We start from the raw sequence: 24,662 nt of genomic DNA on the forward strand, positions 1-24,662 counted from the left end.
GTAGGTTAGTGTACTCATTATTCAAGTTGTTTGACTCTTGAAGAACTATGGTTCTAATGCCAATTGCACAGATACTTTTACTCAATTTAATCAGCTAACATACATGGAAATTTGGGGATATAGTAGGTTAGTATGCAATTATTTTCTTCTGGCTCAACACTAATCAGTGGAGCTTGGATATGGTCTCAACTTGTTCTGGGTGGGTTTGTGGGAGCTCATTTGGCGGTCACATTGATCTGCAATGTGGAACTATACACTAAAGACTGCAAGATCACGGAGGTCATAAGATTAAAGCAAATGCAAATTTACAGTGATGGATTAGGATTACTTTTATAAGGTTATCTAAAAGCACATTTATAAGGTTGACTATAGAGGACTTCATATCTGCGCGTGCAATTCTTGCTTGAAAGTGCTTGATGCTGATTTTGAACACCTAAAATGAAAAAAAAAATTCCTTTGTTTAGCACTCTTAAAGTTCATCAGAGAAAAAAGTGCTAACACAACACACTTAAATCAGGTTATACAGACATGGCCAAAACACCAATTGAAAGGAGACTGGATCTCTGTATTGCTAAACAGTTTTGAAAAGATCAGCCATCTGGAAATGATGAATCTGCTTTCATAGACCTGGTGAAACTTGAGAACCAGCTATTAAAGGTGAGTCTTCACACAATCAGATAAACTAGAGGTTCCTGTAATATCATGTAATTCACCTCCACATAAGGCAAGTGACTCACCATGCACAGTATACATCGCCCTGCTGAAGCTGCCGTGTGAGGAAAGCTGTGCACAAGATGAGGGCCAGGTTGTCTTCTCCATCAGACTCCAAGTTACATATCATCTCCAATGCATCCTTGCAGTCAACTGCTGAGATCTTAAATAGAAAGACAAATGAGTATTTGTGGATTCCAGTTAAAACACTTTTTAGAGCAACTAAACAATAACTCAAATCTCTGGAACACTACCAGCCAGAAGCTGGGAAAAATGGCAACTGAAGATCAAACAAGTCGTGATCTGAGAAGGTACACAGTAAAGTTTTAGGAAATAAGTGCCAAATTTGTTAGACCATGATGGCTGAAGGCAATGTCACTTTTGGTGGATTGGGGATGAAGATAGTCAAGACAATTATAAAAGGTTATAGAGTTTAGGTAGATTTGAATCTGCCACTAAATCCACCTTTCCTGTGATCCAATGTTTCAGGTCCAGTGAGCCTTCTGTAGAACTGATTGTAGCTAGGAAATAGTTGGTATATGCATTGAAGAAGTGGTGGGGAGGTGTTATGAAATCAAAAGCATGTATGCTCCCTTGAAGGGAGACAGGGTGCTTTTCAGAGTTGAGATTTTGACAGCATGTGCTTCTGAGAGTTGACAGAGTCACAGAGTACTGAGAATTGAAAGTAACAACTGGCAATAGGGTTATTAACATTAGCTTGTGTTGGATTTTATTTTAAAACGTTAAGGCAACTGCTTTTGAATGTAACCAATTGTTTAAAATATGTCCAGTAAACCAAAAACCAATTGAATTTAAATTAACTATATCGGACCAATGAGATGGCAAGAGTAATGAGAGTTATAACCTTAAAAAGAAATCTCTCAGAATGCACCATCTATTTAAAAGGCATTTGTTAGCTAAAAACACTCAGTAGAAAGTAAGAAGACCATCCAAGAGAAGACAGCAGATTGAGGGGGGAAAAAAAACTGGCTGAAGAAAGAAGACCATCTGTGTGGACTTTAAAAGACTAAATGCTAATTTACCATTATTGCCTCTTTGAAACATATTAATAAAATTGCGGTCAACTAAGGGATAGTTTTGTTAGTGTTCACTTATGTTTTATTTATGCAGTGGAAATCAGGGATCTTCTTTCAATCATACATTTTTAGCAGATTACGAGGCGAAGCAATCTTCTCTGGATGTTTTTAGTTTAATTAGCAGAGAGGTTTGACCTCAATGTTGTAATAGACCGGGGGCTCGTTTCTCGCATTTGAACAGATTGGGAGTTCAGGTCCCAGATTTAAACAAGTAGGGGCTTGACTGGTTCATGAACAGCACTTGACTGGATCTGAACGGATTTGGCCAGATTCAAAACAGATTTGGGGGTTAGTGTCCTAGCTCTTAAAATAAAACTTAGGTGAGAAAATCTGTTTAAATTTCTATTATTTCTGGTTGGTTAGATTAAAATTGAGAGAAATGCCACGCTGTTACTAAATGCTTTCTGGTGGCGAAAGAAGTGACTTTGGGAGTTTTACAAAAGGTGAGCAAGAAGTTACTGGAATTGGCAGGCAAGCTGGAGTTGGGGTTGCCAATATGAAGAAAGTAGCAGCAATCACAGAAATAGCTTGACATTTAAAGGCACAGGAAAAGTAATCAGAATCTTTGGAAATGGCTAAAACTCAATTGAAAATGAAGCAGCTTGACTTAGAGGCAAAAGAAAAAAGAGCAAACAAAACTGTTGGAATTATGGTTACAAGAACAGGATAAGAGTTTGAACTTCAGAAGTTGCAAAATAGATTAGATTAGATTCCCTACAGTATGGAAGAACGTCAATTTAAAAGGATGGAGATGAAGGGAGAGATAGGGATATATACAAATATGTTAAAACACGATGACATTTTGATGAAAAAGATGCTGAAGCCTTCTTTATTTCATTTGAAGAATTGGCTCAGCAGATGGATTGGCCAAAGAATTTGTGGGTAATGTTAATTCAGATTAAGCTGTTAGGCAGGGTTGGTGAGTTGTTTGCAGCACTGTCAGATGAGGGGGTCAAGACATTATGCAGATGTCAGAGTCAGAGATATATAGCCTGGAAACAGACCCTTCGGTCAAACTTATCCATGCCGACCAGATATTCTAACCTAACTTGCCAGCACTTGGCCCATATCCCTCTAAACCCTTCCTGGCAGGCAGATTTGCCACTGCAACACAGCTGCGTTTAAACTAAATAGCAGGGGGGGAGCAAACTGGACGTTGAAGGAGGAAATTGAAGGGAAAGTCAGAACAAGTAAAGAAAGACAACGGCATCAATGAAGCAGAAAACACAAAAAGGTATCACGCCATAAGGTTGAGTGAAACAGGGATTGATAGGAAGGGTGAGGGCAGTAACAAATTAAAAATATTATATATGAATGCACGAAGCATTAGAAATAAGATGGATGAGCTTGAGACTCATTTGGAAATTGGCAGTTACGATGTTGTGGGGATAACAGAGACGTGGCTTCAAGTGACAGGGCCTGGGAAATGAATATTCAAGGTTATACATGCTATCGTAAGGACAGATTGACGGGCAGAAGGGGTGGGGTGGTCCTGTTGGTAAGGAATGATATTCAGTCCATAGCACCGGAGGACCTAGAATCAGGGGATGTAGAGTCAGTATGGATAGAGCTGAGAAATTCTAAGGGTAGAAAAGACCCTCCTGGAATTATCTACAGGTCCCCAAACAGTAATCTGGATGTAGGGTGTAGGTTGAATAAGGAGCTGAAATTGGCCTGTCGCAAAGATATTACTACAGTTGTTATGGGGGATTTCAACATGTAGGTAGACTGGGAGAATCAAGATGGTACTGGACCCCAAGAAAGGGAGTTTGTGGAGTGCCTCAGAGATGGATTCTTAGAACAGCTGGTGCTGGAGCCTACCAGGGAAAAGGCATTTCTGGATCTGGTATTGTGCAACGAACTGGATTTGATCAGGGACCTCGAAGTGAAGGAGCCATTAGGAGATAGTAACCATAATGAGCTTTAATCTGCAATTTGAAAGGGAGAGGGTACAATTGGAAGTGACAATATTTCAGTTGAATAAAAGGGAACTATGGAGCTATGAGGGAGGAGCTGGCCAAAGTTCATTGGTGCAATACCCTAGCAGGGATGGCAGTGGAGCAACAATGGCAGGTATTCCTGGGTATAAGGCAGAAGGTGCAGGATCAGTTCATTCCAAAAAGGAAGAAAGATCCTAAGAGGCAGCACGGGTGGCCGTGGCTGACAAGGGAAGTTAAGAAACATATAAAGTCAAAAGAGAAAAAGTATAACATAGCAAAGAGGAGTGGGAAAACGGAGGACTGGGAAGCTTTTAAAGAACAAAGGATAACTAAGAAGGAAATATGCGGAGAAAAAAAATGAGGTACGAAGGTAAACTGGCCAAAAATATAAAGGAGGATAGTAAAAGCTTTTTTGGTATATGAAAGGAAAAAAAATGGTTAAGACTAAAATTGGCCCCTTGAAGGCAGAAACGGGTGAATATATTACAGAGAACAAAGAAATGGCAGAAGAGTTGAATTGGTACTTCAGATCTGTGTTCACTGAGGAAGACACAAACAATCTCCCAGAGGTAATAGTGGCTGAAGGACCTGAACAGTTGTTGAGAGTGATGCATAAATATGTTCCGAGACAGGCAAAAAGGGGTAAGATAAAGAAGGAGCTTCTCGTCAAAAGAAAGAAGGCAGCTTATGTAAGGTGGAGGAAGCAAGGGTCTTGCTCAGCTCTAGAGGATTACAGGCAGGTGAGGAAGGAGCTCAAAGATGGTCTGAGGAGAGCCAGGAGGGGGCACAAAAGAGACTTGGCAGGAAGGATTAGGGAGAATCCAAAAGGCATTTTACACGTATGTGAGGAATAAGAGAATGGTCAAAGAAAGAGTAAGGCCGATCAGGGATAGCATAGGGAACTTGTGTATAGAGTCTGAGGAGGTAGGGGAAGCCCTAAATCAGTTTTTTGCTTCTGACTTTACCAAAGATAAGGACCTTGTCGTGAATAAAACCATTGAAGAGCAGGTAAGCATGCTGGAACGGATAGGGATTGAGGAAGCTGATGTGCTGAAAATTTTGACAAACATTAAGATTGACAAGTTGCCAGGGCCAGGCCAGATTTGTCCTCAGCTGCTTTGGGAAGCAAGAAATGTGACTGCTTCGCCACTTGCGAAGATCTTTGCATCCTCACTCACCACCGGAGTCGTACCTGAGGACTGGAGGGAGGCAAAAAAATTCCTCTCTTCAAGAAAGGAAATAGGGAAATCCTCGGCAATTACAGACCAGTCTGTCTCACGTCTGTCGCCTGCAAGGGGTTAGTCATAAATCCATCCCTCAGAATCCTTTCTATCTGGAAGAGCATGGCTTGATTAAATGCAGTCAGCACGGCTTTGAGAGGGGCAGATCATGCCTCACAAATCTTATTGAATTTTTTTTGAGGATGTTACTAGACAAGTTGATGAGGGTCGAGCGGTGGATGTGGTGTATATGTACTTCAGCAAGGCATTTGACAAGGTTCCCATGGTAGGCTCATTCAGAAGGTCAGGAGGATTGGGATACAGGGAAATTTAGCTGTCTGGATACATAATTGGCTAGTTGACAGAAGACAGCGAGTGGTAGTGGAAGGAAAGTATTCTGCCTGGAAGTCAGTGGTGAGTGGTGTTCCACAGGGCTCTGTTCTTAGGCCTCTACTGTTTGTAATTTTTATTAATGACTTGGATGAGGAGATTGAAGGATGGGTTAGCAGATGACACAAAGGTTGGAGGTGTTGTTGACTATATAGAGGACTGTGTTAGGCTGCAGCGTGACATTGACAGGATGCAGGGATGGGCTGAGAGGTGGCAGATGGAGTTCAACCTGGATAAATGCAAAGTGATGCATTTTGGAAGGTCGAATTTGAAAGTTGAGCACAGGATTAAAGACACGATTCTTGGCAGTGTGGAGGAACAGCAGGATCTTGGTGTGCAGGTACATAGATCCCTTAAAATTGCCACCCAAGTGGACAGGGTTGTTAACAAAACATATGGTGTTTTGGCTTTCATCAACAGGGGGATTTAGTTTAAGAGCCACGAGATCTTGTTGCAGCTCTATAAAACTTTGGTTAGACCGTACTTGGAATACTGTGTCCAGTTCTGGTCGCCCTATTATAGGAAAGATGTGGATGCTTTGGAGAGGGTTCAGAGGAGGTCTACCAGGATGCTGCCTGGAATGGAGGGCTTATCTTATGAAGAGAGGTTGACTGAGCTCAAATTTTTTTCAATGGAAAAAAAAAGGAAGAGAGGGGACCTAATTGAAGTATACAAGATAATGAGAGGCACAGATAAAGTTGATAGCCAGAGACTTTTTCCCAGGGCAGAAATTGTTAACATGAGGGGTCACAGTCTTAAGCTACTTGGCGGAAAGTATAGAGGAGATGTCAGAGGTGGGTTCTTTACGCAGAGAGTTGAGAGAGCATGGAATGCGTTGCCAGCAGTTGTGGAAGTGAGGTCACTGGGGATATTTAAGAGACTGCTGGACATGCATATGGTCACAGAAATTTAAGGTAAATTCGGTTTACCTTACATGAGGATCAATGGTCGGCACAACATCGTGGGCTGAAGGGCCTGGTCTGTGCTGTACTGTTCTATGTTCTATAGATACAGACTACCAACAGAGATACAATCAGATCAAGACTCAAATTTTACATGAAACTTGTTCAGGGAAGTTAATGATAGCTTAGGAATAAAACAATTCAAATCCACTACATACCTCAGGAATCACAGGGAGTATTATAAAGGTGGCAGCAAACCTTAAAGACAAGACTATCCAGATGATTAGGATAAAGGAATTCCATTTAAACGTTTTGCCATTAGGGACGCACCAAATGAATCAGCCAAATTCAGTCCATTTGAATTAGTTTTGAGCATGAAATGAGATGACCACTGAAGTTAATTAAGAAAGAAGTAGTGTCTCTGAATTCAGAAACCACATACTTGGACTGTGTATCAAACTTTAGGGTAAGGTTAAATAGAGCAGGGGAGTTGGCGAGACAGCATTTAAAAATACCAGTGTTTGATGATATTAAAGACTCTCAATTTTGCTCATTGAGATATAGCACTAGTGCTGTTATTAGTGATAGGAGATCCCTTCCAAGTGAGGTGTCGTCATCCCTATCATATTGAGAAAAAGTTGAATCAGTTGAATTATCTGGTAAAAATGTCATCTAGGAAAAAAACAGCTTATGGTATGTCATGTTAATATGTTGAAACCATACTATGACAGGGACAGGGAACTAGAGAAACAGGCATTAGTTACTGACCCTAACAGTGAGGAATCAGAAACTGAATCATTTGATTTTCATGTACCTCACAATAAGTTAAATAAAGACGAAGTCCTTAAATGGGATAGAATAGTGAGCTGTCTCAAGAGCAAAGAACCAAGTTACAAGTTTTTTTTTGCAGCAGAATGAGGACTTATGAAGGAATAGAGTGGGGAAGACTAATACTATTGTGCATGAGGTCAAAGTAGGAAATGTTGCTCTGATAAAACAACACTCTTCCAGGTTTAATCCTCTTAAAGTTGCACAGAGTCAAAGTGAGTGGAGTTTGCAGATTGTATTGGTTCAAAAGCCTGATGGTTGTCAAAGGTTCTCAACAGTTCTGCGTGGATTCTTGGTATCAGTCTGATTTCGTTATGACCTTCCAAAGTCCAAGGTTGGAGGTCTGTGCAGAAAACGCTGGACAAGCTGTTTATATGACAAAGTTGAACTTACTGCGTGGTCACTGGCGGTACCTTTAATCAGAGAAAGCAAAAGAGGTTTCTGTGTTTGAAACCTCACATGAGCCAAATCAACTCAAATTGATTTGATTTCGAATGAAGAACCCATCAGCCACATTTCAAAAACTCATGAACAAAGTTGTGGCAGGATTGACTAATTGTGCCGTCTGCATGATGATTTAGTGCTCTCTTTAGCCATTCGTGGAAAGATCACAATGCACTTGGCAGAGCTCGGTGAAAGATTACAGATGACAAAACTGTTTTAAATTGAGCAAAAACATAATTTGTGTAGGCAGAGGTGACGTTCCTGGGACATAATATCGGACCTGGAAGAACGATCCTGAGCATGGCCATCAAGAAATTTCCATGACCATTCCCAAAGAAAGATTTACTTCGATTTTTGGGACGGAGCAGATTCTACTGAAAGTAGCATGGTGGCACGGCTAATGGATTTGTTAAAGAAGAACATGAAATTCTGGTGGACAGAACATTGGCAGGAGGCATCTGAAAATCTAAAAGCCATTGACCACTGCACCAGTTTTTAAAAAAAAACTTTATTGAAAAATAGATTTTTAAATATTACAATTTCAAAACAGTACAAAAAACATCACAAGTGAAAAATCCAACCCGCCCTCATGTACAAATGTATAAACATATATAGGAAAATGTAGAATAAAAAACCAAACTTGCTATTTAACTAAACTAAATAATTAAATAATACCCAACAAACTAAAACAGTAATAACTCGGCTCAGCCAAACAAGACTCTCATACTTTCACAGTTCCTCCCGGATAATGGACTGTTAAAACACAAATGTTACGGCTATATAAAAGCCCTAGTTAGTGTGGCAGATAAATTTGCGTGTAAGTATTCCAAGAAGGGCTGCCATATCTTATAAAAATCCTCAGTTTTGTGGTGTACCATACTTGTGAGATAGTTCAAGGGGATATGCTCCATAACAGTCTTCCACCAACCCGACAGGCCTGGGTGAGTTTTCAGATACCCAACCTAGCAAGATATTCTTTCTTGCACAGAAAGTAAGGATATTAAAAAGTTTTTTTAATATTTGCATCTACAAGGAACACACTGGGCTGGCCCAGAAGAGGAGAAATCGGGTCCTACTTCATCCTTACAACCAAAATCCTCTCCATTGCACCTGCCACAGCACTCCAAATGTTTGGAGCCTATCAAAAGACCAGAGACAATGGTTAAGAGTGCCTGTACAGACCTTGCACTTGGGACATGCTGAAGAGACCACTCATTTAAATTTTGACAAACGGTCCGGAGCCATAAGAGTCATAGATATATACAGCATGGAAACAGACCCTTCAGTCCAACCCATCCACATATCCCAACCCAATCTACTCTCACCTGCCAGCACCTGGTCCATATCCCTCCAAACCCTTCCTATTCATATATCCATCCAAATGCTTCTTAAATATTGCAATTGTACTAGCCTCTACCACTTCCTCTGGCATCTAATTCCATACCCGTATCACCCTCTATGAAAACGTTGACCCGCAGGTCTCTTCACGAGAGAGGAAGAAAAGGACAACCAGCTCCCATTCCTAGACGTGATGGTACAGAGAACACCAAACGGAGAATTCAGCATGAAGGTATACAGAAAAGCCACACACACAGACCAAGTCCTGAACTATGAAAGCAACTACCCCAACACACACAAATGAAGTTGCATCAGGACACTATTCAAAAAGGGCCACAACACACTGCAGTACACCAGAACTGCAAGAAGAGGAAGAATATCACCATACAAGGTATTCACCAAAAATGGATACCCGCGCAATTTCATCAACAGATGTCTAAGGGAAAGACAACGGAACGAGGACATGCCGCAACCCAAAGGACTAGCCACACTACCATACATCAGGAGCATTTCCGAACTGACAGCCAGACTGCTGCAACCACTAGGATTCATAACAGCACACAAACCAACAGCCACTCTCAGACAACAACTCACCAGGACAAAGGACCCGATACCCAGCATGAGCAAAGCCAACGTAGTGTATAAAATCCCATGCAAGGACTGCACAAAACACTACATAGGACAAACAGGAAGACAGCTAACAATCCACATCCACGAACACCAACTAGCCACGAAACGACACGAACAGCTATCCTTAGTAGCCACACACACAGATGACAAACAACATGAATTTGACTGACACATTACTATTATAGGGCAAGCCAAACAGAGAACAGCCAGGGAATTCCTAGAGGCATGGCACTCATCCACTGATTTTCTCAACAAACATATCGAGCTGGACCCAATATACCGGCCACTGCAGCGGACAGCCAACTGACAACCGGAAGCAGCAGAGACAAGCCACTATAAATGCCGGAGGAAACATCACAGAAGCGCTTCACAGGAGGCTCCCAAGCACTGAGGATGTCACCTAGAAAGGGGACGAAACGTTTGCAACAAAAAAACTCCCAGCTCAGCGAACAGAACCACAACAATGAGCACCCCGAGCTACAAATCTTCTCCCAAACTTTGAACTCCAAGGTTGCTTTGTTCAGCAACGCTCTCTAGGACCTTAATAGTAAGGGTAAAAGTCCTGCTAAGATTTGCTTTCCCAAAATGCAGCACCTCACATTTACCAGAATTAAACTCCATCTGCCACTTCAAAGCCCATTGGCCCATCTGATCAAGATCCTGTTGCAATCTGAGATAACCTTCTTCACTGTCCACCACACCTCCAATTTTGGTGTCATTTGCAAACTTACTAACCGCACCTCTTATGCTCGCATCCAAACCATTTATATAAATGACAAAAAGTAGAGGATCCAGCACCGATCCTTGTGGCACTCCACTGGTCACAGGCCTCCAGTCTGAAAAACAACCTTCCACCACTATCCTCTGTCGTCTACCTTCAAGCCAGTTCTGTACCACATGGTTAGTTCTCCTGTATTCCGTGAGATCTAACCTTGCTAACCAGTCTCCCATGGGGAACCTTGTCTAACACCTTACTGAAGTCCATATAGATCACATCTACCACTCTGCCCTCATCAATCTTCAGTTTTTTTGAAGTAACAACAATCAAATTTGTGAGACATGATTTCCACGCAGAAACCAATGTTGACTATCCATATTCAGTCTTTGCCTTTCCAAATACATGTACATCCTGTCCCTCAGGATTCCGTCCAACAACTTGCCCAAGTGGACCCGGAGGAGAATTTTCAACTGTAAGGCAATGGTCGCAATACAAATTGATATCTTTCTTGAGTTTTCCCAAATATCATTCAGTGCCTCTTTGTAAACTTCAACACCTAGCTCTCTTTCCCACATCTTGTAGAGTCAATCAAACTCATCTGAGGGGGCACGCCCCCACCAACTGATGATATAAAGTACTGACAGAAAATATAATCTTAGCACTGAGCACCCCCTTTCCTATGTTGAATTTGTAGGGGTCAAATATGGTCTTTTTTGAATAAAATCCCTAACTTGGGGGAAAGAGAGAAAGAGGTCCCTATTCGATAGCTCTTCCCAACCAATATAGCCACTCCCCTACTTCTGGTATTCAATGATGAAAAATAAACTTGGTCAAAGCCGTCCTGTTGTAATTTCAAATGCTCCATCATCCAAGTGTGTCTCCTGTAACAAAACAATATCCACCTTCTCCTTTCTAAGGCTGAAGAGAACCCTCTTCCTTTTAACTGGGGAGTGACTTCCCTTGATATTCCATGTGCACCATTTAATTAAGTCATTAGCCATAACCTTCTGTAATAACATTTAAATTCCAGAGAAGAGGAACCTGAACCACAAATCGCTGAGCCTTAGGGTCACATGAACATAAAAACTAAATAAACTAAGTTAAAAATCACACAACATCAGGTTATAACAGTCCAACAGTTTTAATTGGAAGCACACTAGCTTTTGGAGCGACGCTTCTTCATCAGATGATAGTGGAGGGCTTGATCGTAACACAGAATTTATAGCAAAAATTTGCAGTGTGATGTAACTGAAATTATACATTGAAAAGTTGATTGTCTGTTAAGCCTTTCATCTGTTAGAATACAGTGATAGTTTCACTTCTTTCATGTGTAAATCACAAAACTTTTTTTAAAAAAGTTGCATTCGCGGGTTAGCTGTTAACAATGGTGATAGCTAGACAATATGTTGAAGGTGCTAGCCCCCTGTGCTCTCTGTCTATGACCTGATGTTTAGATTGTTTTCTCACTTTTTAGATTATAAATCAATCTAAACATCAGGCCATAGACAGAACACAGGGGGCTAACACCTTCAACATATTGTCTAGCTATCACCATTGTTAACAGCTAACCCGAGAATGCAACTTTTTAAAAAAGGTTTTGTGATTTACACATGAAAGAAGTGAAACTCACTGTATTCTAACAGATGAAAGGCTGAACAGAATCAATTTTTCAATGTAGAATTTCAGTTACATCACACTGCAAATTTTTGCTATAAATTCTGTGTTACAATCGAGCCCTCCACTCTCACCTGATGAAGGAGCATCGCTCTTAAAGCTAGTGTGCTTCCAATTAAACCTGGTGTTGTGATTTTTAAACTTTGTACACCCCAATCCAACACCAGCATCTCCAAGTCATAAATAAACTAAGACACTTAGCAAACCTACAAAACTACTAAAAATTAAAAACGGCAAAATCCAAAAAACAAACTAGCATATAAAGTGCCAATGGTGCTGAATAAGGGAATGCACTCTTTGGCCAGAGGAAGCAAGTACCCATTCCAAACTGCCCATAAGTAGGCATCTAACCATCCCACCCACCTTCACTTCTCCCATGCTTCTGCTGCACCATGAACACAAGCAGAAAAGAAAGTAAACACTCCATAGTATACCAAATGAATAAAATAAAAAGGTTTTAAAGAACAAAAAAAAGGGGTAAATATCCTACTTAGCCTTTGACATATCTTAACTTAGAAATGGAAAATACATATTTCAACCGCTGCCAAACATAGTTTAAACAAAATTATCATCAATAGGAAAAAAAAACAGAAAAAGAAAGTTCCAACCAGACTTCCTTTGTTTCTTTTATAAAACGATAAGGACAAACCCAAACAACACTATTATTTATACGTACTAAATTGTTCAGATTAGGTTAATTTGCCCACAAAGTGTCTTGCCTTCTCTGACGTATCAAAGAGACGTATGGATCCATGTAAGGTCATTCAAAGAAGTGCCGGATACCTCAGAGCACTGAATCCCAAACCCCTTCAGTCTCCTCTTGACACGGTCATAAGATTTTCTTTTCTGGATCACCTCTGCTGAGAAGTCCTGGAAGATCATGATTTTAGAGCCCTCATAAATTTGGGCCTTTGGATCCTTCCCCTGGATTCTAGAGGCATCCATGATTCTCTCCTTATCCCTATAGTGATGGAATTGCACCAGGAGAGGACGAGGATGAGGACATTGACCCAGACCCGATCTCCGCACAGTGACCTGGTGGACCCCCTCAATCTTCAATCCTCTCATGCCAGCCTCCAAGTTAAGGAATTTCAGCAGCCAGTCCTCAATAAATTCCACTGGCTGCTCTCCTTCCTTACCCTCAGGTAGACCAATGATCCAAATGTTTTTCTCCTACTCCTGTTATTCAGATCATCCACTTGGTCTCGCAAATTATGGACCTGCGTCTCCGGGGCTTCGATCCTATCCTTGGATGAACTGGCATCAGCTTCCACCACGGTGACCCTGGGCTCACTCTCATTCATCCTCTTCTCCAAGTTTTCCAGCTGCTGCACATGCTCCTGCAGCATGATAGAAGAGAAGCTGGCTCCAATCTCTATCGGTTTTCCCAAGATCTCACTAGATTTCGTGAGCTCCTTCACCAGGGCCTGGAAAGTAATGGAGTCAGAGGATCCGGCAGGCTGGGCCTTGGAAGCTCCTCCTCCCTTTTTCGGCATCTCTGGACGGCTGGAAATGAAGGCAAGTTAACTTTTAGAAGGTTCTTGGGACTCCACGATCTTTCTGGAGTCCCAAGAGGTCGCATTGGTCTGGGTTGGGCAGGTTGAAAGTTCGTCATGCTTGCGCTGCAATACGGAGCTCTGCAATGCCATCTTCCTAGATCGCCATGATCTTGGATCCCCCCACTGCACCAGTTTATCCACATCAAACTTCTTATAACCTTTTAAAGTTCCTACTGATTTCAGTTATACAACAGTTGGAGCTCTGTTGATGCAGGAGGATAATGACAGAATTGGAAGGCCAATTGGTTATTATTCAAAGAAACTCAATATTCCTCAGAAGATATTCTACCATTGAAAAAAAGTTAGAGTTTAGTACGGGTCTTACATCATTCTGCTATGTGTATAACTAACATTATGGAAATGGTTGCATATACTGACCACAACCCTTTCACTTTTTTGGAAAGATTTAAGGACAAAAATAGGAGAATATTTTGTTGCAGTCTTATGTCCAATTTACAAATTTTACATGTAGCAGGTCAGAAAATTGTTGTTGCTGATGCAATAAAAGAACATGTATAGATAAGATAGAACTGGTATATTCCAAGTGTTGTATATACATGCAGAATCAGGAAGAAATGTGTAACTCTAGATTACTACTGACAGATGTAGTTTGTAATGAAGTTAAGATCTATAGAGGGGAAAAAATGAAGCCACCTTTTCATTATAATGGTTCATTAAGGGGGGGGGGGGGGGGGGAAGGTATTATGAAGTCGAAAGCGTATACGCCCCTTTGAGAAAGGGCTCTTTTCTGCGTTGAGAGATTTTGACAGCACGTGTGTTTGAGTAACTGACGGTCACAAAGTACTGAGAATTGAAAGTATGTAACGATTGATAATAGGATTATTAACATTTAAAAAAACATTAAGTAAGTTAAGTTAATTGTTGTTTTAAGTCTGTCCAAGAGAGAGGCTGCAGTTATGAGTATAGTGAATTCTTTCTTGATTATATGTTTTTGGAGATAAGTCTCTTGATTAAACTTAAAATATAAGCCATAACTATTAATTTAACCTGGGGCAGTGTTTGCAGAGGAATAAGATGGTGTTATTTTCTGGGTCTATAGATTGTGAAGGAGCAAAAATGTCCTTTGTAGTGATATATACTTCTTGTTAGATGTGGGAGTTTAAAGAGAGTTTAAGGGTTACTGCGAATTATATCTGCCATAAATGCTGTTGAATGAGAATCTTACCAGATCGAGTGGATCGTTTAGAGAGACAGATAGAAGCGATGAGGAATTTGCAACAGCAACAGTATGTGATGGATGGCAGTTATAGAAGGGGGGAAAGTCTCAGATACAGTCACATAGATGGGTTAACTCCAGGAAGGGTAAGAGAGATAGGCAGCTAGTGGAGTTTTTTGTGGATATACCCATTTCAAACAGATATGCTGTTTTGGAAAATGTAGGGGGTGATGGATTCTCAGGGGAACGTAGCACGAACAGCTAAGTTTCTGGTATTGAGACTGGCTCTAGTGCAACGAGGGGTACATCGGCTTCCAAGAGATCAATTGTGTTAGGGGTTCTGTAGTCAGAGGTACAGACAGATGTTTCTGTGGCCAGCAGAGAAAAAGCAGAATGGTGTGTTGTTTCCTGGTGCCAGGATCAAGGATGTCTCAGAGAGGGTGCAGAATGTTAGATTAGATTAGATTAGATTACTTACAGTGTGGAAACAGCCCCTTCGGCCCAACAAGTCCACACCGACCCGCTGAAGCGCAACCCACCCATACCCCTACATTTACCCCTTACCTAACACTACGGGCAATTTAGCATGGCCAATTCACCTGACCCACAGGGAGGAAACCGGAGCACCCGGAGGAAACCCATGCAGACACGGGGAGAATGTGCAAACTCCACACAGTCAGTCGCCTGAGCCGGGAATTGAACCTGGGTCTCAGGCGATGTGAGGCAGCAGTGCTAACTGCTGTGCCACCGTGCCGCCCCATGTTCTCATGGGGGAGAGGGGCTAGCAGGAGGTCATTGTCCACATTGGAACCAACGACATTGAAAGGGAAAAGGCTGAGATTCTGAAGAGGGATTACAGAGTTAGGCAGAAATTTAAAAAGGAGGCCCTCAAGGGTAGTAATATCTGGCTTACGAGCTAGTGAGGGCAGGAATAGGAGGATAGAGCAGATGAATGCATGGCTGATGAGCTGGTGTATGGGAGAAGGATTCACATTTTTGGATCATTGGAATCTCTTTTGGGGTAGAAGTGACCTGAACAAGAAGGACAGATTGCACCTAAATTGGAAGGCGACTAATATACAAGGCAAGGAAATTTGCTAAAACTGTTTGCGAGGATTTAAACTAGTTAAGGTGGGGGTGACCCAGGGAGATGGTGAGGAAAGAGATTGATCTGAGACGGGTACAGCTGAGATGAGAAGTCAGTCAAACAGTCAGGCAGGCTGATAGGACTAATAAATTAAACAGCATTTACTTCAATGCAAGGAGCCTAACAGGGAAGGCAGATGAACTCAGGACATGGTCAGGAACATGGGACTGGGATATCATAGCAATTACAGAAACATGGCTGAGGGATGGGCAGGACTGGCAGTTTAATGTTCCAGGATACAAATGCTACAGGAAGGATAGAAAGGGAAGCAAGAGAGGAGGGGGACTGGCATTTTTGATTAGGGATAGCATTACAGCTGTGCTGAGGAAGGGTCTTCCCAGAAATGCATCCAGGGAAGTTATTTGGTTGGAACTGAGAAATAAGAAAGGGATGATCACCTTACTGGGATTGTATTATAGACCTCCCCAACAGTCAGAGGGAAATTGAGAAACAAACTTGTAAGGAGATCTCGGCTATCTGTAAGAATAATAGGGTAGTTATGGTAGGGGATTTTAACTTTCCAAACATAGACTGGGACTGCCATAGTGTTAAGGGTTTAGATGGAGAGGAATTTCTTGTGCACAAGACAATTTTCTGATTCAGTACGTGAATGCACCTACTAGAGAAGGTGCAAAACTTGATCTACTCTTGGGAAATAAGGCAGGGCAGGTGACTGAGGTGTCAGTGGGGGAGCACTTTGGGGCCAGTGACCATAATTCTCTTCGTTTTGAAATAGTGATGGAAAAGGATCGACCAGATCTAAAAGTTGAAGTTCTAAATTAGAGAAAGGCCAATTTTGACGGTATTAGGCAAGAACTGCATCCAGGGAAGTTATTTGGTTGGAACTGAGAAATAAGAAAGGGATGATCACCTTACTGGGATTGTATTATAGACCTCCCCAACAGTCAGAGGGAAATTGAGAAACAAACTTGTAAGGAGATCTCGGCTATCTGTAAGAATAATAGGGTAGTTATGGTAGGGGATTTTAACTTTCCAAACATAGACTGGGACTGCCAGTGGGCGGCACGGTGGCACAGTGGTTAGCACTGCTGCCTCACAGCGCCTGTAGACCTGGGTTCAATTCCCGACTCAGGTGACTGACTGTGTGGAGTTTGCACGTTCTCCCCGTGTCTGCGTGGGTTTCCTCCGGGTGCTCCGGTTTCCTCCCACAGTCCAAAGATGTGCGGGTCAGGTGAATTGGCCAAGCTAAAATTGCCCGTAGTGTTAGGTAAGGGGTAAATGTAGGGGTATGGGTGGGTTGCGCTTCGGCGGGTCGGTGTGGACTTGTTGGGCCGAAGGGCCTGTTTCCACACTGTAAGTCTAATCTAAGTCTAATCTAAAAACTTTTGAAAGCTGATTGGAAGCAGATATTCGCAGGTAAAGGGACGGCTGGAAAATGGGAAGCCTTCAGGAATGCAAAAACAAGAATCCAGAGAAAGTATATTCCTGTCAGGGTGAAAGGAAATGCTGGTAGGTATAGGGAATGCTGGATGACTAAAGAAATTGAGGGTTTGGTTAAGAAAAAGAAGGAAGCATATGTCAGGTATAGACAGGATAGATCGAGTGAATCTTTAGAAGAGCATAAAGAAAGTAGGAGTATAGGTGAGGGAAATTGGGAGGGCAAAACGGGGACATGAGATAGCTTTGGCAAATAGAATTAAGAAGAATCCAAAGGGTTTTTACAAATATATTAAAGGACAAAAGGGTAACTAGGGAGAATAGGGCCCCTCAAAAATCAGCAAGGCTGCCTTGGAGTGGAGCCACAGAAAATGGAGGAGATACTAAATGAATATTTTGCATCAGTATTTACTGTGGAAAAGGATACGGAAGATATAGACTGTAGGGAAATAGATGGTGACATCTTGCAAAATGTCCAGATTACAGAGGAAGAAGTGCTGGATGTCTTGAAACGGTTAAAGGTGGATAAATCCCCAGGACCTGATAAGGTGTACCCAAGAACTCTGTGGGAAGCTAGAGAAGTGATTGCTGGGCCTCTTGCTGAGATATTTGTATGTTGTGGTTCTGTTCGCCGAGCTGGAAGTTTTTGTTGCAAACGTTTCGTCCCCTGGCTAGGAGACATCATCAGTGCTCTGGAGCCTCCTGCGAAGCGCTTCTTTGGTATTTCTTCCAGTATTTATAGTGGTCTGTCCTTGCCACTTCCGGGTGTCAGTTTCAGCTGTCCACTGTAGTGGTTGGTATATTGGGTCCAGGTCGACGTGTTTGTTGATGGAGTTTGTGGATGAATGCCATGCCTCTAGGAATTCCCTGGCTTGCCCTATGATAGTAGTGTTTTCCCAGTCGAATTCATGTTGCTTGTTGTCTGAGTGTGTGGCTACTAGGGATAGCTGGTCATGTCGCTTCGTGGCTAGTTGATGTTCATGTATGCAGATTGTTAGCTGTCTTCCTGTTTGTCCTATATAGTGTTCTGTGCAGTCCTTGCACAAACCTTGAGATATTTGTATCATTGATAGTCACAGGTGTGGTGCCAGAAGACTGGAGGCTGGCAAATGTGGTGCCACCGTTTAAAGTAGGGCAGTAAAGCCAAGCCAGGGAACTATAGACCAGTGAGTCTGACCTCAGTAGTGGGCAAGTTGTTGGAGGGAATCATGAGGGACGTATTCGGGATGGCAAGGACTTATTCGGGGTAGTCGACATGGCTTAGTGCGTGGGAAATCATGTCTCACGAAGTTGACTGAGTTTTTTGAAGAAGTAACAAAGAAAATCGATGAGGACAGAGCAGTAAATGTGATCTATGGACTTCAGTAAGGAATTCGACAAGGTTCCCCAAGGGAGACTGATTAGCAAGGTTAGATCTCATGGAATACAGGGAGAACTAGCCATTTGGATACAGAACTGGCTCAAAGGTAGAAGACAGAGGGTAGTGGTGGAGAGTTGTTTTTCAGACTGGAGACCTGTGACCAGTGGAGTGCCACAAGGATCGGTGCTGGGCCCTCTACTTTTTGTCATTTATATCAAATGATTTGGATGAGAGTATCAGAGGTACATTTAGTAAGTTTGCAGATGACACCAAAATTGGAGGTGTTGAGGACAGCAAAGAGATTTACCTCAGATTACAACAGGATCTGGTCATGATGTGCCAATGGGCTGAGAAGTGGCAGATGGAGTTTAATTCAGATAAATGTGAGGTGCTGCATTTTGGGAAAGCAAATCTTAGCAGGACTTGTACACTTAAGTAAGCTCCTCGGGAATGTTGCTGAACAAAGAGACCTTGGAGTGCAGGTTCAGAGCTCCCTGAAAGTGGAGTCGCAGGTAGATAGGGTAGTGAATAAGGTGTTTGGTATGCTTTCCTTTATTGGTCAGAGTACTGAGTACAGGAGGTAGGAGGTCATGTTGCGGCTGTACAGAACATTGGTTAGGCCACTGTTGGAATACTGTGTTCAATTCTGGTCTCCTTCCTATCGGAAAGATGTTGTGAAACATGAAAGGGTTCAGAAAAGATTTACAAGGATGTTGCCAAGGTTGGAGGATCTGAGCTACAGGGAGAGGCTGAACAGGCTGGGACTGTTTTCCCTAGAGCGTTGGAGGCTGAGGGGAGACCTTAGAGGTTTACAAAATTATGAGGGGCATGGATCGGACAAATAGACAAAGTCTTTTCCTTGGGGTCGGGGAGTCCAGAACTAGAGGGCATAGGTTAAGGGCGAGAGGGGAAAGATAAAAGAGACCTAAGGGGCAACTTTTTCATGCACAGGATGGTACATGTATGGAATGAACTGCCAGAGGAAGTGGTGGAGGCCGGTACAATTGCAACATTTAAGAGGCATTTGGATGGGTATATGAATAGGAAGGGCTTGGAGGGATATGGGCCTGGTGCTGGCAGGTGGGGACTAGATTGGGTTGGGATATCTGGTCAGCATGGACGAGTTGGACTGAAGGATCTGTTTCCGTGCTGTACATCTCTATGACTCTATCTATTTAAAAAGGCACCAAGGCCTTTTTAACTAAAAATATTCTCAGTAGAAAGGAAGAGGAGCATCCAGGAGAGGACAGCAGAATCAGGAAAAAGAGGAAGAAAGATTGAAGAGAAGACCATCTGTGTGGACTTTAAGAGATGAAGTGCTAATTTACTGTTATTATTAATTATGTTATTGGAACAGCATATTAATGGAACTATGGTCAGCTGAGGAACAGTGGTTAGTTAGGGGAAGTGTGTTCGGTTTGTTAGTAGTTTTGTTAGTGTTCACTGTCAGGATTAAATAAATAGTTACTTTCTGTTTTTACAGTAGAAATCAGATCTTCTTTCATCCCGAAAAGCTCCAAAATCCGAAGGTTTTTTTTGTGAGGTTTTTTATCTCATTAGAAGGTTGTTTGGTCTGCAAACAGTTAACCCAACTCCACCCCCACTCGATGCATGTCACTCAGATGTGATGTGGGGGGGGGTGAGTGGCCCAGCACTGAGAGCCCTCAATTCTGTCTCAGGGCCCATTACTCACAAGGAGTCTGCTGTTTGGTAAGAACTTTACAAAATTTCACCGTTTCACTTAATCCGAAATTCAAAAAATTCTGAATTCTGAAAACCAGTTGATTCTGAGTGTTTTGGATAAAGGATTGTGTATCTGAACTAGATGGCACTGAACATAGAACATTACAGCCCCTTCGATCCTCGATGTTGCGCCGACCTGTGGAGCCAATCTGAAGCCTATCTACCCTATACTATTCCACTTTCATCCATATGTTGATCCAATGACCATTTAAATGTCCTTAAGATCAGAGAGTCTACCACCATTGCAGACAGTGTATTCCATAACCCTAATACTTGGTGTAAAGAAACTACCTCTTATCACCCCTAAATTTAAAGCTATGTTCCCTTGTGCTAACTATCACCAAAGGAAGGTGGCTCTCACTGTCCACCCTATCTAATCCTCAGATTATATTTAAAAAAAAATCACAACACCAGCTTATAGTCCAACAGGTTTAATTGGAATCACACATCAGATCTCCAAATCAGATTATATGTCTCAATTAAGTCATCTCTCAACCTTCTCCAACAAACAGCCTCAAGTCATAGAACATAGAAAAATACAGCGCAGTACAGGCCCTTCGGCCCTCAATGTTGCACCGACCGAAGCCTAGCTAACCTACACTAGCCCAATAACCTCCATATGCTTATCCAATGCCTGCTTAAATGACCATAAAGAGGGAGTCCACCACTGCTACTGGCAGGGCATTCCATGAACTGACAACCCGCTGAGTAATGAATCTACCCCTAACATCTGTCCTATACCAACCTTCCCCTTAATTTAAAGCTGTGTCCCCTAGTGACAGCTGACTCCATTAGCGGAAAAAGTGACAGCTGACTCCATTAGCACTGTCAACCCTATCTAAACCCCTAATCATCTTGTACACCTCTATCAAATCTCCCCTAACCTTCTTTTCTCCAATGAGAACAGCCCCAAGTCCCTCAGCCTTTCCTCGTAAGATCGTTCCTCCATACCAGGCAACACCCTAGTACATCTCCTCTGAACCCTTTCCAAAGCTTCCACACGTTCCAATCATGTGGTGACCAAATTGTACACAATACTCCAAGTGCAGCTGCACCAGAGGTTTGTACAACTGCAGCATAGGTTATGGTGACAGGGATAAAATTTAAAGAGAGATGTTCAAAGCAGAGGGTGGTAGGCCTGAAACATGCTGCCAGTGGGGTTGATAGAAGCAGATACATCAGCAATGTGTAAGAGGTACTGGGACAGACATGAATGGGCAGGGAATAGAGGGATACAGATCACATGCAGGCAGATCGGATTAGAATAGAATGGCATCATGCTAGGCACGGACATAGTGGGTCACCTGTTTTATGTTCTTATACCTTGCCCTCTACAACATTTACTCATCTTGGAACTTGGATAAATTCAAGGCAATCAAGCAGAGTAATTTGTGCAGTTAACAAAGGGACTACATCGTATTTGGATTTCCAGAAGGTACCCGATGAGGTGCCTCAGAGGTTATTAAAGAAAATAAAAGCTCATGGTGTAGGGGATAACATGCAGCAGACACTAGGAATAAAAGGCCTTTTTCAGGCTGGCAAAATGTTATATGTGGTGTACCACAGAGGTTAGTGTTGGGCCCTCAAATCTTCACAATTTATATAAATGATTTGGATGAAGGGACCAAAGGAACAGTACCTAAATTTGTTGATGACACAAAGATAGGTAGAAAAGCGAGTTATCAAGATGATACAAGGATCTACAAAAGAATAGATAGGCAAAACGGTGACAAAGCTCAGATGGAGAGAGATCTGGCTGTGCTGGTGCATGAATCTGCAGGTAGTGGAATGTCATTTCTAAATAAATGAACAGCTCTTTTGGGACATTAAAAGCAACCCTGGCCAACTAAATGGCACGCTGGAAACTGGATCGGACAGATCATGCAAACCAGTTATCTTGATTAATAATATTCACTATAAACAATGAGACAGTAGAACTGAGATATTAAGCCAGGAAACCTGCACTGTCGAACTGGATCAAGTCAGACAAATATGGAAGCCATTCACCTTGATTTACTACGAAATAGGTGTTTTTTGCAACAATGCTGCAAGGTTTTGGGTGGAACAATAGATCGGAGTTTCAGTAGAACTATTTGAGACAGCCTGGTTCCTAGGGTTGGCTCAATCAACAAATTACATTATCCGATACAGCATTTTCTAACACCCTTCCTGGGACAGAAACACAATTTACTGAATAATGCTAATTACATTGTTTAATTGCAGTTTGATATGACAATGTACTTGGCAATGACACAGATAATTAGTTAAGAGAGGCCACTCCAATCAGGGGGATCTCTCTCTCACTCCACAGACCATATCAGCGCCAAAAAGCAGGAACCTTAGGAGCATCAACTTCAATTCAACCAGTTGTAATCAGGATAGTATAAACCTTTTTAAACCATCTTTTGCTCACAAAAGGAATCTTAAATTAGTGTGAAGGCATAGACATTTAAAACTCTAATATCATTCAGGCAATTAGAAGAAAGACCAGCTTTGTAGAATTGCATATATATTATAGCTCAACAAAAACAAATTACATCTCATGGTAAACAATGTCTCATTATTAACATAAAACAAGACCCACTCAGAAAGCAAATAGATCTCTCACACGATAATGACGCTTACAAATCTCAGCATACAGGTGCAGCAAGTAAATCAGGTAAGCTGATTGGAATGTTGAATTTTGTTGTGGAGGGAATTGAATGCAAGTTCAGGAAATTAAGCTTTGGTTTTATAGGGCATTAGTAGGAATGCACCTGGAGTACTTTGTGAAGTACTCTAAATGTTAATGCATTAGAGGCAGTTGAGAGAATGTTTATTAGATAAACGGGAATAAGTAGATTGCTTTAGGAGGAAAGGCAGGAGAGGTTAGATCTACACCCTCTGGTATTTAGAAAGAGTGACAGGTGACTTAATTGAAATGCACAACACGAAGAGGACTTGACCAAGTGGATGTCGAAAGGATATTCCCTCCTGTGGAGGACCTAGCACTAGAGGTCATAGCTTAAAAATAAGTAGTTGCCTATTTTAGACAGAGATGAGCAAACATTCTTTTTTCTCAGAGGGCAGTGTGACCTAATACCGTAAGACTGCATGGGTTCTAGAGACAATGTCGATGACTCTGGGATAACTCACTCATGGCTTTATACCATTTTTCTGCCACCTCTATTGATATTCACCAGGGTGGGGGCTATCTGGGATACCGTCTGTTGGGTATGATTCTGAGAGTATGACTACATGAGGCTGTTGCTTGACTTGACTCTTCCAATTCTGGCACTCGGCCCCAAATATTTGCAAGGAGGACTTGTAAGAATCAACAACTTGCTGTCAATGTCAGATGATTCATCTGGTCCAATTCCTTTTTTAAGCTTAGTAGAAATTTGATATAACGGAGTGGCTCGCCAGCCTACTTCAGAGGACAGTCAGGATTAAACAACATTGCTGTGGCTCTGAACTCACACGGAGTCTAAATCGAGGGAAAATGCCAAATGTCTTCGCTAAACAGGACACTAAACCAGATGGACATTTATTTCAGTAGCAAATTTTCATGGTGCTTTTTCTTTTGGCATTGGTGGAATTTGAACATTCATCCCAGATCATTAGCCATGCTGCTGGATTACTAGGTCAATGACAATGCCACGACACCAATGTCTCCCCAGTTTATTGCAGAGGAAGGAAATAGGTTGAGAAGGTGCATGATTTATTGGTCTCTGTTCTCTCTGGGTCTACTTCTCAACAGTTGAGTTCTGGCTACAGAAAACTATTATTAAAAAGAAATGTTAATTATTGTTTGTAGATGAAATTATTCTTTTGGAAATAATACTGTTGACGGAAAAGTCCTTGAAAGTACATACCTTCAAGTATTATATAAAAGTGACTTTTCACAAAATTACTAGACTTTAGAAAAACCATAAAAGAGTATTAATAACTTGGTCAAGCTTACCTCTTCCATCAAAATATCACTGGATGATGCTGTACAGAGACAGGTAAGGTAAATTTGTTTAAAAATACTCTTTTTGCCGATTTCTGGATGTTCTGCACAAACTTTTGCCAACTTTGTAGCCTGATCAATTTGCTTCCCTTTCAAGAGGTGTCGGATTCTCATTTCAAGAAGGGCAGGACCTTCCTGCATTAGAAATTCACTCACTGTAAAGACAAAAAGTCCAGCAATATTCTCAATTTTTGCTTATTTTTACTTCAAAATTTTATTGACTATAAAGTTTCTGAAATTATCACCTCAGTTCTACCCAACCGCAACACACTATGTTTGAGTCAATGCAACTAGACCGTTTACATGCAACCTCAAAATCTGGGATCCAGGGCAACTATCAGCTTAACTAAATTCCTGGTTCTATCCATAGCCCTTCAACTTTTCTCCCCCAGTTC

At 41.8% G+C, this 24,662-nt stretch overlaps 1 protein-coding gene across 1 annotated transcript in view; it reads right to left on the reverse strand.

Annotated features, from left to right (window-relative positions):
* The window catches only part of LOC132819564 (zinc finger protein 292-like), a 199,920-nt gene that overhangs the window by 22,177 nt on the left and 153,081 nt on the right, over positions 1–24,662 (reverse strand). Inside the window, exons 5-6 of the mRNA XM_060831133.1 lie at positions 24,220–24,422; positions 738–874 (exon numbers count right to left, since the gene is read on the reverse strand). Of these exons, the coding sequence (XP_060687116.1) occupies positions 738–874; positions 24,220–24,422 (340 nt within the window). The remainder of the gene's footprint in view (positions 1–737; positions 875–24,219; positions 24,423–24,662) is intronic.

The sequence above is a fragment of the Hemiscyllium ocellatum genome, chromosome 10 (assembly GCF_020745735.1).
Source record: "Hemiscyllium ocellatum isolate sHemOce1 chromosome 10, sHemOce1.pat.X.cur, whole genome shotgun sequence".
In the NCBI taxonomy this organism is placed as follows: Eukaryota; Metazoa; Chordata; class Chondrichthyes; order Orectolobiformes; family Hemiscylliidae; genus Hemiscyllium; species Hemiscyllium ocellatum.